At 42.3% G+C, this 20,167-nt stretch overlaps 1 protein-coding gene across 1 annotated transcript in view; it reads right to left on the bottom strand.

The window, feature by feature from the left end:
• IGSF5 (immunoglobulin superfamily member 5) overlaps nt 1-17,113 on the bottom strand; it is a 30,953-nt gene extending 13,840 nt beyond the window's left edge. Inside the window, exons 1-5 of the mRNA XM_010162715.2 lie at nt 17,056-17,113; nt 8,287-8,607; nt 6,932-7,240; nt 1,010-1,141; nt 465-489 (exon numbers count right to left, since the gene is read on the bottom strand). Coding sequence (XP_010161017.2) covers nt 465-489; nt 1,010-1,141; nt 6,932-7,240; nt 8,287-8,607; nt 17,056-17,113 — 845 coding nt within the window. The remainder of the gene's footprint in view (nt 1-464; nt 490-1,009; nt 1,142-6,931; nt 7,241-8,286; nt 8,608-17,055) is intronic.
• Between the last annotated feature and the right edge of the window lie 3,054 nt (nt 17,114-20,167).

The raw sequence follows: 20,167 nt of genomic DNA, 5'->3' as shown, positions 1-20,167 counted from the left end.
CAACCCCCCTCCCCCCGGCGGGTAGCCATCCTGCAGCAGGCTGGGCTCCTCCCCCGCCTGTCCCGGAGTACCTGGGGGGACAGCCAGTTTTTAAGGATTTGCTTTGCATGTCACCTTCAGTAGGAGTGTATTTTCCGTTTGTAATTTCTGTGTTTGCTGAATCAGAGAGGGAGCGTCTGCAGGATTTCGATTCTTTTCACCCAGTTTATTGTGGGAACAGAGTTCCCAGCCTGCTGGGAGCTGTGGCCCTTGCTTTTCACCCGTTAGGTCGGTCTCTTTCACTGCATTTGTCGCTTTCCCTGCATGCTGTCCTCCCTTCCATGCTGGGCCAGGGCACACAGCAGGGCAGCACCCACACATCCCCAGAGTGCTGGGTGCAGAAACTGGCACGTCTCTCTCACCATCCTGCAGCAGCCACAAAGGGTTCAGTTAAAAGGGAAATTCTCCCACCTCAGCCAGCTTACCTTATTTCATTTTGATATGTAGATCCTGAGAAAGAAAGAAAAAAAAATAAAAGGAATGTTTTTAAAACGCAGGAAACTTAGCTGTGAGTTACCATAAAGCTCCTCTTAGATCGTGCACTGTGTTCCAGCTATCACAGGGGCACCTCTCCTCCCTGTTTACAAAATTGTGCAATGTCCTTGTAGAATAACTTACACAGAAACTGGAAATGAGGCACACAGCACTGATGGTATGCTTCAACAAAGAACCTCAGCATTGGAACTAACCATCACTGAAAGTTAACGTACTCTTGAAAAACACAACCCCCTGGTAGTCGTTGTGAATGGCTGACCCTGATTACTTATTTATACCAATAACCAATTTCTAAGAGAAGCAGCAAGGTGAAGGTAAGGAGCATCTTAACCAGGCCATGGTTAAGAGCAGGATCTGTCTGACCACACTTCTGCTTACAGGTCTTTGCACAGCACCGGAGCTGAAACAACCGGGAGATTTATATCTAACTGAAGATACTTTTAAATGTATAGACCAATTGTGAAGGTCCACTTACCTTTCTTCTTTAGGCAGCAGCAGTGTACAACAACCGCGATAATGATGATCAGAAGAATGACACCAACAAAAGAAAGCACAACTGCAAGCACAATAACCCACGTGCTTCTGCTGTCTTCACTGTAATCATTTTCTGTTAAATTAAATGGAGAAACACTGTACTATCAGAGCCTCAAAGCATCCTTTTCAGAATATTTACCTTGTCTGTGAGAAACTATTAACTGCTTGTTGATTATTTAACAAGGAGTCTGTGTTTTCCAAGTGACAGACTCTGTACTTACAGATGGTGCCCAAGAATTTACAATGTTTTTAAATGCAAATTCTTTATTGCAATTGCAACTTCTCCCACAGCTACTTCTCTTCTGAAAAACAGAGAGTTGCAATCTTCCAACCTAAACTTGATTTCGTAGATATGCTGGGCCTCCCAACATCCTTTGGAGACATTTGTGCTTGGGGAGAGGGGTTAAGATGCAATTTAGGTGTATATACAGCAGATATTAAGTGTTTTGCCTAGCTGCTCTTGTCAGTGGAAAGAAAATAGCTATTTTGGGTTACAACTCATTTGGCCAAATGTGTATGTGTGCCTTTGGACAAGATGAACACCTCTCAAGAAGAGTCCATTTCTCCCCAGAGACCACAGCCGTAATTTTAGGTGACTAGTCCAGAAGGAGATCTCTAGCCTGTAGATATGATTTAGTGATGAATCTCATCTCAGGATTTCTCTCACTGATTTCAGCAGGTGTTTGATTTTGGGACACGCTTGCTAGGGCATCTGTTATCCACTTAAAAAGCAGTGAAGAGTAAAACCTGTAAAGAGTAGGACTGTTTGGGAACATGCAGCTACTAACCCATCTTCACTACTGACATTCCCACAACTTCAACTTATTATTTTGTCTTTGCTGTAATCTACAGAGTTAAATGGGGTGATTTCAAGATAATTCAGTATCTTACTGAAATCAGTTGCTATGACCAAATACTTTTCCTACAAAGCTCCCATGTATACAGAATTTTAAAAATACCCTAATTTCTCACACAGCTGGGTGCACAAGAACAATGTTGGTTCTGATTATCACATCATCCTGCCCTTTGCTTTTGACCAAATATGTCAGAAGCATCTCTAATTTGGCTACCCTTTGAAAAGCAGCCCCAAAGTAATTTTGGTAGAGGTTTAGAAACAAACTTCCAATCCAGATTACTGGTGTGAGACACAACCAAGCTTGAAAAAACCCATTTTGTTGCATCGGGTTTATGATTGTCTTTTCTCCATTAGAGGTCCCAGTTAATGACTGCATGGCCATATTCAGCTGACAGCCTCTGGAAAAGGTACCACAGCAATGCAGGTGACTGGTAGCTGTGCAGTATCAGGGCTATGCCCCTGATGTCTGAATCAGAGTATCTGCTGGTTTAACTATGGCAGAGAATAAAGAACTAAATCCTTTCTTTCTACAAATTTGTCTGGGCATATGTTTGGGATTTGGAGGCTTCAGACTGCAAAGACACAAGACCAGAGCCTCCTACACAGCTTGAACCTCTCTTAGCAATCTGCATTCTCCAAAGCTCAGGTCATTATGGTTAAGTGATTTGTGCCAGTCTTCTCCAATTCTAATGCTCAATCAGCATGTTTTTAATTTCTTCTGACTATTAGAGAAACCAAGCACTTAATAACCTGCAAACTAGTAGTTAATTCTTTAGGCTGTAATCAGTCGTGATAAACTTGTTAATAATAATTTTGTCTAGAAGTACTACAACAAATATTTATATTTTCTCATATTTTGCTCTATAAAGCATGCCACAGGGATTTCAAGATGCTTAAAATATGAAAGACAGCTATTTAGCTACAGGGGAAAGCTTAACCTTAGTGTGAAGGGAGGAGCTAAACATACATGCAGTGGCCCATATCTCCAGGCCAGCTGTCACACCAAGGCATTTCGCTCCCTGTCAGGTTCAGGTTACACACCAAAAGAGGATTTACAGAGCTGAAGTGAGGACAGGATACAACACAAACACTCCTGGTACTTCAGTGTTGTAGTTTCTCTCCAGTTTTTGAGGACTCAGAAAGAAACTGAAGCTGGGACCAGCAGATATAAATGTAGGAGCTGCCAGCTCAACACACATGTAAGGGTGTAAGAGAGGGTCACTAAGGCACCAGGGCATTAAACCCCTTTTAGCCCCATTAGTAAATCCACACCAAGTTACATGAGGTGCTTAGTGTGAGCAAAGCCATTTCCTCATTCTATAGAGCCCATCCCCTGCTGCTATCCTGACGTCTGGATCCTCCCAAAGCTGCCCAAATATTTACTTGGGCAAAGTATCTTCAGAAAAGGGGATTTTCCCTGGCACATGCTGGTGACCAAGGAGAAATGAGACCGGAATAAGCTGCACATTGCTTCTTGGACACTTTGGAGCTTTCTAGCTAACTTAAAAATCAAAGGAAGATCAGGCTCAGGGCAGATTGCCTGTCTTCGTCTTTTGCAGGTTAAATGCCACATGTATCCCCAGTATCGATACAGGCTCAGGGATGAAGGGATTGAGAGTAGCCCAGTGGAGAAGGACTTGGCAGTACTGGTGCATGAAAAGCTGAACATGAGCCGGTAATGTGCACTTGCAGCCCAGAAGGCCAACCGTATCCCGAGCTGCATCAAGAGAAGCGTGGCCAGCAGGTCGAGGGAGGTGATTCTGCCCCTCTACTTCACTCTGGTGAGACCTCACCTGGAGTACTGGGCCCAGTTCTGGAGTCCTCAGCACAAGAAAGACATGGACCTGTTGGAGCAGGTCCAGAGGAAGGCCACAAAAATGATCAGAGGGATGGAACACCTCTCCCTATAAGGAAAGGCTGAGACAGTTGGGGTTGTTCATCCTGGAGAAGACAAGGCTCTGGGGAGACCTTGTTGCAGCCTTTCAGTACTTAAAGGGGGCCTGTGAGAAAGACGGGGTCAGACTTTTTAGCAGGACCTGTTGTGACAGGACAAGGGGTAATGGTTTTAAACTAAAATAAGGGAGATTTAGACTAGACATGAGGAAGACATTTATTACAATGAGTGCAGTGAAACACTGGCACAGGTTGCCCAGAGAGGTTGTAGAAGCCCCATCTCTGGAAACATTCAAGGTCAGGTTGGACAGGGCTCGGAGCAACCTGATCTAGTTGAAGATGTCCCTGATTACTGCAGGGTGGTTGGACTAGATGACATTTAAAGGTCCCTTTCAACCCAAACCATTCTATGATTCTATGAAGTCAACACTGACATCGAAGAGAGCTTGGGTCCAGCTAAGAGACTCTGCCAGGGACCCCATTTCCCAATAACAGCTCTGTGAATGCATCTGCCAGGATAACTCCATAGGAGTTCCGAAATCTGGGGCTCAGCCAAACACCACAGTGAGTGAGGAGGAGTGACTGACATAAAAATGCCTCACCTTGTACGGAAAGGTCTGAGATTAAGACTGATTTAGAGGTGCAGGAAGGTAGGACATTGTTGACCAGGAGATGGCTGCCTAAAGAAGGCTCAGATTTTTGGTTGCAGTTCTTGTGAATGGACAGGTATTGCTTGTGAAGCACACGGAGGAATTTCATTCCTCAAGCTTTTAAGTGAGGTTTGAAATTGATATTACACAGTAGCTTTGGGAAGGAGTTATTTAGATGTGTGAAGCTAGTTGTATTCTTTCCTGAGGACAGCTAGCTAAAGCTGACTCTGTATATGAATCTCAGACAAGCTCTGAGATTTCAAGTGTGATATATACATTCTACATCTTCCTCTGTCATAAATAGCATGTCTTCATTTCATTCTAGTAATTTAAAGACTTCATATTCTCGTATCCTTACAAATTTTGGGTGTCTGTGGCTGCACAATGATTTTTCCAAATAGAAATTAATGATGATCCTATACAGTCACTCATTATACACTAATTGTACTTTATGACATCTGTTTTTCTCCTCTTCTGATTTACAATGAGTAGCTATGGAAACTGAGGGTGGATACCTCAGTACTTCACAAATGAGTAGGCAGGGGAATTTACCAATTTCCTCAGGAGCAATCTGACTACAAAAAAAAGTCATATTAAGAAGGATGAAATTACCTTTTTCAACCGCTTACAAAGCAAGTACTTCTGAAAAAGGCTTGCTAATAATGACTCATACTTAAAATAAAAGGCATAGTTACTTAACCTCCTCAGCTGTTTACATGTCGAAATTTCTATACCAAACCCCTCATCAATCCACTATAAGAATTTCTTTGTATGTGCCATGTTCAGTCATTACAGAAGAAGAATCAGTTAATCAAGAGAAGCTGTCAGCATGATTATAGAAGTTCACAATGCTCACCACATCATGGAAAGAAATGTCAATTCAAAGACATGCACAGAAGACAGCTGGGGATGCACAGACCCGCTGCAAAAAAACCTATATAACCTATGCATTACCCATACCACAGGGTACACCTAATAAAACGGATGTCACTGTAGGGTAGACTAAGTCACCATAGGTGGCAGTGTACCTATGTCCAGCAACCTCAGCTCCCTGCCATGCAATTAGTGCTTCAAGTTTAGTCTGTCTTGAGACTCCTCTACCTTATAGTTGAGACACTTGGCTGGTCCAAACAGAGAAATTGTCTGGTATTGTCTGCATTAAACACTGCTAACCCACATGGAGATATTTCCTCTTACTTGCTCTGTTTGTTTTATGGTTTGCAAAAGTAAATATTTTTCATAGGATTCTGTTAGAGTTCGAGGCAGATCCATAGTGATAGTCCCATTTGCTTTGTTCCATGCTGGCAGAACAGATCAGATAAAATCACCCTTTTTCTGATAAACCTCCTAATATTGTGAATATGTGAAATTGCGGAATTTGTTTTCATAGGATGTCAATGAGGCCAAGCATTACAAAAGATGCTGACAATGTTAATGAAAATATTTAGGATTTTCAGTCTAACTATTATTAAGAGATTTGCTTAGCATCCATACTTGGATTAAAGTGACCTTGAATTTCCTTAAATAAAAGATAATAAAAAGCAACCTAATGCACTATCCAAAGAATCCCACATACATTGCTGCAGGAAAAATTCTACCTTCCTCTAAGACATGAAAGAGACCATACCAGGAAGAGGAAAACAGGCGCAATGGCTTTTTGATCTAAGTAGACTTTGGGATAAAGCCCGTGATACGTAGCTTCTCTTGATGACCTGATTCCTTCTCTGTAATGGGTGAATACACCACGTTATAAAGATGTTCTTATTGTAGATTGATGATAGGTGTACAGTATAGAAGTTCCTACATATAAATGTTTCCATCTACAATTAGGTGCCAGCCTCAGTGCAGTCCTGGGGATGTTACCACCATACTACAACAGCTCCATCACATCTGATCACAGCTCATACACAGAAATTTCTATTTGCATCTGAAGTGCTGGTACAGAATCTATTCTGAGTTGTGTGTGGAAACTGGGAGTAAAATCCGGGGATTTTGCAAGTCAGTGGTAAAACTGGTATTGAATATTATGGAAAACAGTTTCACCTAAAGGTTTGGCTTTGAGTAAATGAGGTCTAACAAATTATGTTCATATGGCAGGCATGGCCTAATCAAAGATATTTAACATTTAAATTCATTAGATGTCGGACAAGGAGTAAAGGTCAGTTTTCTTAGCAGTTAATCCATAGTAGGAGTCAGTGGCAGGTGTTCTGCTTCGTTTGTCTTGCTCAGTGCTAAGTTGGACTTTGTGGTTCATTAAACTTGTACCAGTCCTCTCACAGATGTGAATTTAACCCTACCTATGTATCAGGTGGTGACTACTGGGTCTTAATTCTATCACTTTTGCACATCTCATAGTATTTCACTTGCAAATAAAAGACTTCTCAAAATACAACAAAGCAAAACAAAACAAAAAGCACAGTTCTGAGAAAATAGTATAGGCAAAGTACAATAAACATTCACTTACCTATAGTAGAGTTGACAAGAATAACAGTCACAGTTGCATTCTGAGGCTTAGGGAGTGCTTCTATGTCAGCTAAACAAGTTAAAATCTCAGTGTCCATCGGAGTCAAAGTTAGGATGCTCAGGGCATTGTGGAGATCATTAGATCCTTGACTTTGCTGGGTAACATACCTTGACTTATCAATGAAAGAGTCATTTGTCATCCAGGTAATGTCTGGAGCTGGAAACCATCCTAAGGCTTCACAAACAATTTCAACTGTTTTGTTCTCTGTTACTGTTAAGGTGCTATTTTTGATGAATAAAGATCCATTAACTGTAGGAGGGAAAAGATGTTTTGTTCCTTCAGAATATTTGGCTGCATTACTTTTCTGCTGATAGTTTTAAATCTTATCTTGCTACCCAGAATTAGCTATGCCTTGAGATACGAATTTAAAAACAATCATTATTAACACAGATATACCATATGCAGGATATAAACATGTAGATATTGCAACTTCACAGATACATTGTCCGATATGTCTAAAGCACAAGTCTTGGCTTTCAGTGCCTTTCCAATAAAAAGCAGGAAATTATACTTTTTTAGCCATCCTGATATATTTCCAGTTGAAGGACAACATAATGAAATAACAGTGTTTCTCTCTAAATTTTAAGTATACTTGGGTTTTATCAGGAAAGGTTTACGGGCAGATGATGAGATGTTCTTGTGGCATGAAGCACCTCTGACAAATGCATAGTGTTAGACCTTGTGGTTAGATCTTGTTTTACTGGCTGTATTGTCACTACTGATGCTTCAGAGGGAAGGAAGAGGTCTCACACACAGGGGCTTGATACACAGGAACTTTTTGTTCCTTGGAAATGGTAGCTTGCAGCAGCAATCATGAATATTATCACCTTGTGTCTCAAGGTCTTTACTTCTACACGCCATTAAATCAAACTCAAATAAGCTGGGTACAGACTGATTCCCAAGTCAGATATCAGGAGGGAGATCTGCTCTAAAGATAGCAGAAGGCTCATGTACAAAGATGTGCATATGGGGTAATCCATGCTGTTTCTAGCCAAAAGATCATATTTGACTGACTGCTGATGGGACTGATACAGCATTCAGGCATTTCAATGCAATCCAATAAAGAATAAGAGATGTAACAGGAAAAAACAAGGGCAGCTTAAACCTTTGTTAATGGCATTCTGAATATGACTCTGAAACCTGCTTTGACAGTAGAATTAAGACAAGGAGGACAGGAGGCAAAGAATGGTAAATGAGAGCATGTAGTGCTTTGCAGAGATAATTTGGGTCATCCATCAGAGGATTACTTTAAGTGCAGTATAATAAAATAGCTTTCTATTGATGGCTATACACACCTTGAACAGAAAGAAATGCAAAGTTGCTCTCACTAGTTTGCTGGGTGCTGCATTCAATTTTTCCAGAGTCCCTCAGCTGTGTGTTGTGGATGATCAGCTCCGAGGTAAACCCATTGCTACTGGTATAATTTTGAGAAGTGAAGCGGTCTGATGTTTCAACAGCTCCTTGAGAATTTATAACAGTGAGGACAGGATTTCCATTGGACAGCCAAATGAGAATTACCCATCCTACCGACACAGTGCAATTAAAGCGGGCTTCTGAACCAGCAAGGACTGTTGCATTAGTAGGGCCATTTACAATAGAGTAACAAAAGCCAAGACCTGGAAGGAAGAAAAAACCACAGTCTGTAAATACAATTTTTACTGCCAACAACTTGAGGCTAAAAATCCAGGTGCCCTGGTTCAAATAGCATCATTCACTAAGAGCACTGGGGTATTAAGCACTTAGTCATATATCAGGAAAGGCTGTTGATTCAGCTGAGCTGGCACTTCACCTCTGACAGTCGTCAGTACCTGACACTTTCAGGAAAAGATTATTGTCTCATATTCTATAATGCCTGTCACTAACTAGTTAAAAATATGAATGGTGAATTGACATTGCAACCAAGTAATGTTAATCCCGCAGCAGTAAGCAGTGGTCAAATGCTGCATTGTTATAATGGATTCCCAAGCCAATAATTACAAAACCAAGAAGTACAGGTTTATATAGATTAAAAGATCTTAACTAGTTCAGAGATGGAGATGTAAAACCTAATATTTCAGTTCCAGTTTAGATTATTTTTTTTCTTTAAAAATGCATTTCATTTTTCATCTCTTGTCCTCCCACTCCAAAATCACCTAACGTTCTCTCTTCAGTGATTGACTAAAGAGCTGACTTACCACTTTTAAATAGGAAAATACATAAGTTCTACAGACTTTAAATAAATAAAGGAGCATGTAACTGGCCCCTTTTCCATACCTCAGATTGCCACTGATTTTTTTCAGCTCCAGTATATGTCCTTCCATGCTCTTTCCCCTATTCATTCGCCTCTTCCCTTGTTTCTCATGCATGCATCACATACATCCTTCCTCACCTTCTCAGGCTTTCTGTTAGCCAGAGCTGCTGTAATTCATGAGGTTTTTTTCCTTAAAAGGCTACTATTTTTCAGATTTGAAAGTTCCTTTCTAGTGAAGGCATTCCATTTTCCTTTCCTCCCCAACAGACCCATGGCCTCCCATTGCCCTCAGAGGAATGAATGTGCAGCTGTTGCCCAGATGGTGGATCCCCTGCACGCGGGAAGGAAGAAGCACTCACTTATATCAAGCAGAAAGTGAAGAAAGGATGAAGGCAGAGACTTTTTTTTCAAAGCAGCAGCTGTGATTTCAGTCCCTGAAATAGCTAGGGGAAATGGGTGTGATTCTGAAGGTGAAAAAATCTTAAAGTATTTCTCAGAGACAGAACATCATACACCCTAGTCTTCATGAGAAACAAATCTTCGAACTGTAAGAACAACACAGATTATTTGGTTGAAGTCTTAGGCAAATTGAGAGATCAGTGTTGTGTGAAATTAAGAACCTGCTTCTTTGCATCTTTTTTCTTTGTGAATCCTTTTGGATTTAGGTTCAGTTCCCCAGAGCATGCTATGTCCATGTGTAGAAGAGCAAAGGCAGAGAACTTCTTCCAACGAGGAGGAGCTGACCAAATGGCCATAGAGTAATTCAGGTTGGAAGTGACCTCAGGAGGTCTGCAAACCAGTCCCTCTGATAAAGCAGGATCAGTTCTGAGGTGGGACCTGGTTGCTCACTGCTTTACCCAGTCAGGGCTTGAAAACCTCCAAGGATGGAGACTGCACTGCTTCTCTGGGCAACCTGCTCCACTGCCTGACTATCCTCATGGGGAAAAAGCCTTTCCTTTTGTCCACTCTGAACCTCTCTTGTTTCAATATATGCCTGTTGTCTCTTGTCCTCTTACCATTCAACACGGTGAAAAGCCTGGATCCATTTTCCTGACAACCTCCTTGTAGGTACTGTCAGGATGCCATTAAAGACCCTCCACTGTCTCTCCTACAGGCTGAACAAGCCATGCTCCATCAGCTGCTCCTCACAGGGCAAATGCTCCAGCCCATTACAGTCTTGGTGGTCCCCTATTGAACTTGCTCCAGTTTATCAATGTTTTTCCTGCATTGGGGAGCCCAAAATGGTACGTTTTCAATAGCCAGTCACTTTACTAAGCTGCTACCACCCACAGCCCTGCAGGTGAAGGAGGAGGAAGGAGAGAACTGACATTGCAGTCTCTACTTTCACCAAAGTTCACCTCAGGGGACTGCTCAGGCTCTGCACGCACAGCTCTTTCTCATCCCACACAGCTGCTATCATCTCTTCTTCTCCCTCTAGGCTTGGGTCTGCTCCCTTTTGGCCTAGCGACCACCTGCACCTCACTGTGACAGTTGCTCTTTGATGGGAGCATGCCACGGGCATTCAGGCAAGTGAGAAATGAACACGGACGCATCTATGAGATGTAAGTTCAAATCCAAATTTATTACACTAAGGCTGCATCTTAAATACTGTCTTGAGACAAAGGCTATAATTCAATTGGTAGATTACTGCTGTTCACGCGCATAGAGCACTATATAATTGGTTAAGCTTGTACATCATGCAATTATATGATAGGTTAAGCCTTAAGTCATATTTACACATCGCTCTTCTTGTTATTCTACTTACTATCTTACTTCTGCATTCTTCTATCCTTATATGGTCATGGTATTTTGCTGACCCTTCCTTTCTTATCTAGCTCAAGTAGTTATGCTAAGGCTCGAGCTCTTTCAGAATAGCTAGGGCCCCAACAGGAGCACTGAGAGGTTTCATCGGCAAGGGACCTAGGAACCCCTATCCCAACTTTCTGCTCCAAGCAGAGCTAACTTCACAGTTAGACCATTTGCACAGGGCTTCGTCAAGTCAAAATTTTAGTATCTCCAAGGATGGAGATTTCACAAACTATCTGCAGACTAAGCAGTCCTGACCAGTGAGATCTTCCTCACCAGTGAGTTTTTCATCACTTACTGGGAAAAATTCATGCTGAGGAAGCACCAGGACTGCCAGTGCTACCCCTAACAATTCAGGCTGCCATTTGCATAATTACAGCAATTAGATACTACAGTCCATAGCAGTCTAATTAAAATTTCATGTCTGCAAATTTGGCCTGGGCATAAGTGTTCAATTATTCTCCAGGAGAAAGAAAGTCTGAAATGGTCATTAATCCCTTTCTAAGAGCATTCAGGACAAGTAAGTGATTTTTAAAGTTTTCATTCAACCCAGGTTTTGTAATTTTAAGTAGTTTATTAATGAATGGATTAATTATAAATTATTGAAAAATTTATTTTTCATTCAGTCAATAGCTGATGTGAGTAGGGGAGAATATGCTGTATTGTTTCGCACCAAAGAGATGTTTGATAGTTGTATAAATGGAACCAGACCCCAATCTCAGTCATGATGTTGCAACCAGAGCCTCAGTAAATGTGCCTGGGGTATAGGGTCTGTACTGTCATTTCTCCATTGTCAACATTATTTTCTAATTCCCAGCTCACTTTTAATCCTAGGCAGTGTATATCTAAACAGGTTTGTGCCAAGAATTGTTCTTTAATATAAATAGCTCCTCTCTTTCCTCTCACCCACTGCATGTATTTACAGACAAGAGCCTTTTCATTCTTTGTTTTGCAAGATTATACAAACCTAGCTCTCCCTGGTTCTTTGTATGTTTGACTCTGAGTTCTCTCATGTTTACAAAAACCTTTACAAAAATTTTCCACCTTCCTGGGTTATGTTACCTCTGCCATGCACCTCATTCTCCAAAGTATTTTTGTGTGTGAGCAATGAAATGTTAAATGAAAAGCAAACTTCACTTCCACTGATAGGTAATAAAGCCAGATAAGATACAATAAAACATATTTCTCTTCAACTTCAATGGCTCATTTTTTCCAGTAGTATTTATTCAAAGCTCTCTTCAGATTTCTAAAGGTGAACTGAAATGCTTTAAATGATGAAACATCTTAAAGATGAACTGAGCGATCAAATCTATGTGCATACCTTAATATGTTGCTTTACAAAGAGTTAACCCAACAAAATATGTAAAAGCCATTTCCTCTCTTTTCTATTTCACTTTCTGAATGTTAGGGATTGGCCACATGTCTGTGGATGGCATCGTTCACACAGCTACAGGTTTTCAAATGAACGTGCACTGATGAAGCGCATTCCAGTGAGACCGTTTGTAACATAATATGGCTCCCATCCCTGCTACTCAACATCCACCTGTCACAATTTCTATCATAATTTATATTACCAGGGTTGAGACACTTCCCTAAGCTCAAAAGTGTCTTTGAATTTTTTTTTTTTACTCATATTGTAGACAGCCTTTACAATACTACTCCCTGTACATCTATGGAGTCTACAGCACTTTCATGTGCTGAACTTTTTTATTTTTAAACTTTGTTTGAAGTCTTCCTAACTGGTTGAAGTGGACATAAACAGCTACCATGATGACAGACACAGCCATGAACAAAATTCCTTAGACTTAACACCAAAATGCATTTAGTCACTCATGAAACAGGAGCTGCAGTACTTATCCACACTGCTGTGCAAACATTTTACTTTTCTAAGGAGCTGTTGTTTGCCATGTCTCTGAATAAATTATGTGACTTTCAGTACACTGCAAGTTGTTAATTAATCATTTGCTATAAGATCATGTCTGTGAGTTCCATTATAGTTTTTAAATTTATCCCTAAACATGAATAATCAGCGATCATCTGCTCTAAAAATACATGGCTAATATTGCTTTTGCTTCTTCAGACAGTCAGGCCAGTATAGGCAGGTAGGTATGAGTTATTTCTTCATTTATCTAATATAATATATTCAATTTTTATTAGTCCATAGGTATGGTAGGTTCTACATCTTCTTGCACCAACCGTATCTGCTGGACCAATAGATGGTTTTTCACTGACTTCTGTGACCTAGGGAATAGGTCCATAAGCCCCATATGGGGTTCCTATGGGTGGCAGGACCATAGGAAATGAGGAGTGGGACGTAGGAGTGGGACCTTGCCTCCATTTAGATCTTACTAAAGCCCCAGCCCACCTGCTGCCAAAACATTTTTGGTGGTTTTAACTTTGCCTCTTTATCTTTTTGCTTTTATTTTTATCCTGCAATAGCACATGGAGTCCTGAACTAACAGTGGGTTCCATTGTCCAACTGACGTGCAAACACTGATAAAGTAACTTGTGTAAGGTCAAAGAGGACATTCGTGACAGAAATGGGATCTAAACGCAGTTGCCACTGCCTTAAGCCAGTGCTGTAAGTCCTTTTGCTGTTCCTTGTTTTTTGCACTAAGGAGAAAGTTTTAGTGCTAGTTTCATTTACATACTGCTTAAAAAATATCTTGCAGATGGTTGCTTTTAGACAAATTAGGGCCTCAGGCTAGATTGTCATTGCACTTCACAGGAATTACGTGTTCAGCTCTTTAACAGCTGGTTAACATCTGCTTCCCCACACACAACCAATAAGAAATACCACCCAGGCAAATATCTTTACAATAGGGAAATGTCAGGCTGTCTTCAGGATATTGCATTACCCCTTCACTTTTGAAGAACAAAGCTGAGTTAGGACACCTTCTCTGTGGCACATCACTAAATGTTTATAAAGCAATCACCAGTGGTGAAAGTTTGCTTAAACTGATAAGCCTTTATGGTACTTCAGTTGCTCAATCCTTCCCAACAGCATGCAGAGTATATACCAACTCCTTTATGACCTGTTTATTCCCTCCTCTGTCACACAAATTCACTGTCACATCACTGCGGGTTTTGAAGAGACAAAAACGCATGTCATTCTGGATGACGCCTGCACTGAGGGAACCTCATTAGCTAAAGAACCATCCTTGCCTTTTGTGACCAGTGTTTTTCCTTCCACACTTGAACTTACTCTAAAGGACAACCTTTTCATGTTGAAATTTTCAACAACAAGGGCATTGAGACATGGCTACCTTATTTTCCTTCACTCTTCCTCTCTGCAGACTCCGTCTTTCCTTTTTTATAAGTGACCTATTTGGATGCAGCACAGCAAAGAACAGGATGGGCTTACCCTTTTGCCATAATGATTCCTTTTTTTCAGTCTCATTATCATACATCAAAATAATCTTCCCCTCTATACTCTTATTGCCCTTCCATAAATGCTGCCTTCAGTCCTTCAGTTTTTGCATCTAGTCTCTGTCTTCCTTCCTTCTCTGCTATTTCTCTTTGAATTTCTACATTTTTCCTTTGAGTCTGTTTTGAATTCCTTTTTCTTTTCACTCTTTCTTTAGTGTCTTGCTCACCCTGCCTTGTCTTCTGCCTTACCTGGGCTGGCCTACTGCTCCAGCAACAGTTCTGCAACAAATTGTTTTGCATTCAGTAAGATTTTTCTTTAGCACATCTCAAGTTTATTTCAAAAACCAACAGCCCTGCAACTGAGCTTTTTGAAAGCCAAAATAGGTTAGAGCTTGTCAAAGCTTGCAGAGGAGGATTAGCTTGCTTGCTTATGTTAACAAGACTTTTAAAATGCTTATAATATGTTTCTGTCAATACTGGTCTACTGGAACTCAGCAACACATATTGTCACCTACCTGCACACAAACCTCTCCACAGCCCCCAAGTGTGTCTTCCCATCTCTTCTACTCACTGACAGCTGTCCCTTGCAGCCTCTCCTGGCTCTGCTGCTGGACTACTCCTCTCCTCCTGCACTGTCTGTTGGCTCCAGTGGTCCAGGTCCCTGTGCTGGGAGCACGGCAGCAGCACCAACAGTATCCTGGCAGCAGGCTGGGACCCTGCACTGTGTCAGCCCTATCGTCTGCAATGCTATCGCTGTGCCCACCCAGGGGGATGCTCAAACCAGCTGTGCCATGCAGCCCTCTCAGCAGCCCAGCCACACAGCCCAGCCTTGCAACTCCTGACATCCCGAGAGCAGCAACAATTTCTTTCAAGAAGAAAGAATATTTCTTTCACTTGTCTCTCTGCAATACAGTTTTTCTCTCGGCTTTGGGGTGTGCTACCATGGCTGCGCTGCGCTGCACAGCACAGGCAATGTCTGCTACCCCAGTACAGCTTACAGGTGGGGCAATAAAACATTCATTGCAAGTGTGTTTGACCAAAAGCCTTAGTGAAGGGTAATAGAAATCCTCTAAACACATGGTGCTCTGCTCTGGTTGCTTAGGAAGACAGTATGAGAAACAGAACAAATAAAAATTGAGGCTTCCTTGTTATAACTTCTCAGTGTCCAAAAAACTAAGAGATTTAGGAGCTGCATGAGCCAATGATTGCATCTGCACCTATGGATCAACCCTCACTGATATTTGTTTCTAGCTTTTTTCAGCTTATTTATGATTTGGTATCACCCATATCCAGAGATCATGAGCTTTACTATTTAATTACTTACTGTGTGGAAAAGCACATTTTTTTGGTTTGCCCTAAATCTTTCTGATAGTTTCACTGGTTGCTACTAGTTCTTTTTGTTATAAGAATTTGTGAATAACCATTTCACCATTCACCTCAATATAATTATTTTATTAAATCTCTACTATTTCTTCTTTTTCACTAGCAGAAAAACATCCCAGTCTAATTAAGGCCTCCTCATCACCTCTGTCATGCTTTATACCTTTCTCATATCTACTGAGTCCTTTTTTTTTAAATGGAAGGGCTAACAAAACATCCAATATTCAAGAGACAAGTTTTCTTCAGATTTATATAATGCCAAGTTTCATTGCTGAAGACACTAAGCAGTGAAATCTTCTCTTTTTTCCAGCAATTTACCCTCTCTCCAAGATATCTATTCTTTTCTCCCACTAGACATCTTCAGTTAAGTGATGCTTTGCATTGAATGTTTTATGCTCCTTTATTACTTACTCACTTGGCATCATGACATTTTCTGGCAAATCTTCCTAGTCTCTTTTTGGATTTGGCTGCCCTAAGTAATTCTGCACCACCTGCAAAGTCTGCCACCTCATAGTTTACTCCTCTTCACTAGGCTGTTTAAGAGCCTGATGAATACCACACATCCCTGTGTAACTCCACTGGGAACACCACTCAGCTCAGAAAACTCAATGTTTATTCCTGCATCGTGTTTCCTTTCACCAGTTATTAAGCCATGACAATATCTCTCCTCTCTTCCTACTGTAGCTCCCTCCTTTCAAAGCCTGTTAAAAGCCCAGCTAGACTATAATAATTAAAAAAAAAAAAGTCAGCTTTGTCTCCATTCCATTACCCAACTAGTCTCCATTGCCCTACTTTATATTCACATTTTCCTTAAAGCTCTGCCACCAAGATACCTTTCATCCTAATTCACTTTGAAACTTGGGCATGTAAATAGGAGGCAAACTAACAAAATTATAATTTGCACAGATTTCTGTAAGCAAAATCTGCTGCTGATATTGAGTTCTCTACAGATGCCCTCTCAAGAGCAGGACAAGAGGAACAGAAAGGAAGAAGATGAGCACAGGGAGAGGGAGGAGTAAGTGGGACATTCCTGTTCACTAGAAGTGAGAGAGGGCAGCTTCCCCATCTCTAAGACACTAGATCTCTAAGTCCACTCTAAGACATTAGATCGTTCAGGCTTGGAATGCAAACTTAACCATTTCAAACACTTTAAATAATCCCCCTCTGGGACTGGTTGTTCAAACTGATATTGCCAGTAACTGTCATGTACACGGCTTTAAAATTAGTTCACCCATTTTGTCCATGGTGGCTCATTACCCAGGTTATGAATGTCTCCTACCTGTTAGCGAGGCAGTTAAGATCAGAGGAAGTAAAATGAATTTCTGGAACCTCTCCATTGGAGCATTCTCTCCTTGTCCCTCAGGCAGAAAGGCACCAGTGGTTACTGCATACTTGAGAAGAAGCTGAAGGACAGAACTTATCAAGAAACTCAGTAATGAGCTTTGCTTTGCATCCTGTGATAAAACATTACTTTATGTGACCTGTATTATCAACAAGGGGAGAAGATTAAATGAGGGAGGGTTTGGAAGGAGAGCAGAATTTTTTCTCAAGACAGCTATTTTAAAAGAGGTAAGGGAGCTTTCTTCAGCAGAGAAACCTCCCCCCACGGACCTGGCATCACTCGCACCTTTAGTCCCTCCTGGCTATTACAACACTACTGCTTCAGGATTGACAGTGCCAGGGGAGCTCCATCTGCATCATCAAAGTTAATCATGAGCAGCTGGGAAAAATAATTCTCTAAGCTGCCCACAATTGCCTGTGTATTGTGGGTGCATTGTCTGTGCCGCTGGCAGCATCCTGGCAGACTAATGAACCCTGTGCTCCATCACTTACTGTAATGCATGGCAATCATGCAGGGTGCCAGCCACTCGCCTGGGGTCAGAGAGGCACAGACCTCTGTTCAGAGGGGTTGTTACCCCTCATGAGAAACCGATGCCTCCTGCACCAGGCAGCCTTCAGGAAAGGAAGTGGGACTATATTCTAATGCACCACAACAGCCAAAAAGTTTGTTTTGCCATTTTTCTGTGTGCTTGACTCCAAAACTAAGATTCCTATTCATATATTTCCAGGAAGAGCCTGGTACCATCATTGCTGTGGCAGTTCCATCTGGCACCTGCTGCATAGAAGCCAGCCCAGCCAGGAGGAATGGTTCCTGCCACCTGCCTCGGTGCAAGGATGAGAAACACCAAATCTCCTCCCAGCTCAGAAAGGCTGCTAGTGCAAAGAGAGTCCCCAGGATTATTTCTCTGAACCTGAGGGTGCCTCTAACACTGCAAAATAAACCACCAGCTCTCCACCATGGTCAGAGATAAGATACAGATCTTGGGTGGGAGCCATCACCTTACTTCTGCATTTCCTGCTGTTCCAGCATGTATGATTCACTTGTGTGATATTATTCTTCTCCTCCTCAAAGTATGTGGGAGAGAGTTTGACTGCACTGCTTGGTTTACAGACTTCTTAGCTGAGAAACTGAGGCTTGCCTTCATGAAGGAGACACAGGCTGGAGGATGTGGTTTTGTGACCAGCCCAAATTTCGTGTCAGGAAAGAGTTTTTGATTTCAGGTGTGCTCTTTGTGGCAGCAGCTCTGTGCAATGCATAAATATTAGCATCACCACATAGACACCCTGAGTTTCTTGTAACAAGCATACTTTTTTAACTGCCCTTTCACTAAAATCAAAGCCACACCAAGGCACAAAACACAAAAACCATGGCCCAGCTGTTTTGTTGCCCTTAAGCAAGCAGATCATTTCACAGTTTGGTGTGAAGACCCTGTATTAATTCCTAGCAGAGCTTTTGTGAAGCAGCAGTGGTGGGATGGCACCTCTCATGAGGTGCCCACGTGGGAGCAATGCCCCATGCCCAGACCCTCCCTGCCCGCTGCACCACTGCAACCAACAAAAACCATTTTTGCTGTCTTTCCAAACACGTTCAGCTGCAGCATCAAGTTATACCAGAGCTCTGCTCACTGCTTGGTGCTTGAAGCAGAGGGTCTCACCGAGTTTACTGCAGCAGTTGCGACCTGACCAGCCGGCAGCTTGCTCCACGTTTTCCTGTTTTGCAAGCTTTCAGTTTACCTTGTGAACTTAAGGAACAGCCCCGTCAACTGATCAACTTTTTAAGCTGAACCTATGGGCTGATTTCTTCACCTGTGTGCTGGGAGAGGGGCTAGTTTGTAGGCTGATTTGGGTTTGCCTGGCATGCTTTGAAAGGGTTTGAATTTTTTCTCACCTACGTGTTTGCTTGCACATTTTATGTACAGAGGAGTCTCCAGAGGGCAGCTGGGACAGGAAGGTCTCCGTGCACAGCTCAGAGGGATTTCTCTTTGCTCTGTCGCTGCAGTCACCCTCAGCATGTACACAAATTGGTCAGTATTTCTTAAGAGTTAGTATTATCTCTCATATGAAGTTAAATGGACCAAGTAAAGCAAAACAAAACAAAGCAAAACAAAACAAAACAAAGCAAAACAAAACAAAAGGCAGTACTGTGTCCTTTTCCAGGAAGCTGCGATCCCAGGCAGGATCTACAGGCCTGGAGAGGACCCTGCCAGCCCAAGGCCTTCATACCTCCATTACAAATATGGCTGCACCAACGCAAGCTGAGCTGTGCAAAGTTTTATGGGGAAGAAAAAACTTGCTAAACTCTTATGCTCAAATTCAAGCCAAAATCAGGAAATAACTGGGGGTAAAGTCAGAAGGGAAATGAAGGGATCTATAATGTTTTGTTTTGCTTCATTTCAAAATGGACTTTCAGAGACAGGAAATATTACGCGACCCCCAGATGAAACCGGATATTTTTGCTGATGATGAATTAAATGCCTGGGGTTTGGCCTAAGCTGCTTTCTACCTTCTCCACAGGTGCACAGGGCGACTCGCATTGCCAGCAGTGCCATGCATGGCTCTGAGCCTACTCCCTCCCGCACCCGTGCCAGAGGCAATGGGATAATATCGACCTAAAGGAACGGCAGCTGGATCCAGCCCAGCACAGAGCAGGGCTCAGATGCTTTGAGCCCCAAAGACCAGGGAGCACAGCAAGAGATGGAGGTCACAAAATTTTCCCCCCTCACCCCACTGCTGCCAGCACAGGGCTGGCTTTCCCGCTGTGGCAGGAGCAGGGGAGAGGGTTAAATTATCTTTCAGCTGCCAGGTCCTTCTGCTGGGAAACAAAAAATGGCTCTGGAGGGGTTACCTGGATTGCTTCCTGGGGTGCCAAGAGGGTGTTTCTGACTGCTTTCCCTTTGACGACAAGCAGCGGACGCAGAAGGAGGCGGTGTCATTCAAAGCGAGGAGCCCTGGTCCAGCCTTTGCCTCCTCGCCCCAGGGAAACCTCTCTCAGGTGGCCGGGCGGCTGCCCGAAGCACCGCGGGGAAGAAGCACCGACCTCTGCCTCCTCT

The sequence above is a fragment of the Antrostomus carolinensis genome, unplaced genomic scaffold (assembly GCF_000700745.2).
Source record: "Antrostomus carolinensis isolate BGI_N321 unplaced genomic scaffold, ASM70074v2 scaffold19562, whole genome shotgun sequence".
NCBI lineage: Eukaryota > Metazoa > Chordata > Aves > Caprimulgiformes > Caprimulgidae > Antrostomus > Antrostomus carolinensis.
Note: the sequence above shows the minus strand (reverse complement) of the source record. Positions and strands in the feature narration are given on the sequence as shown.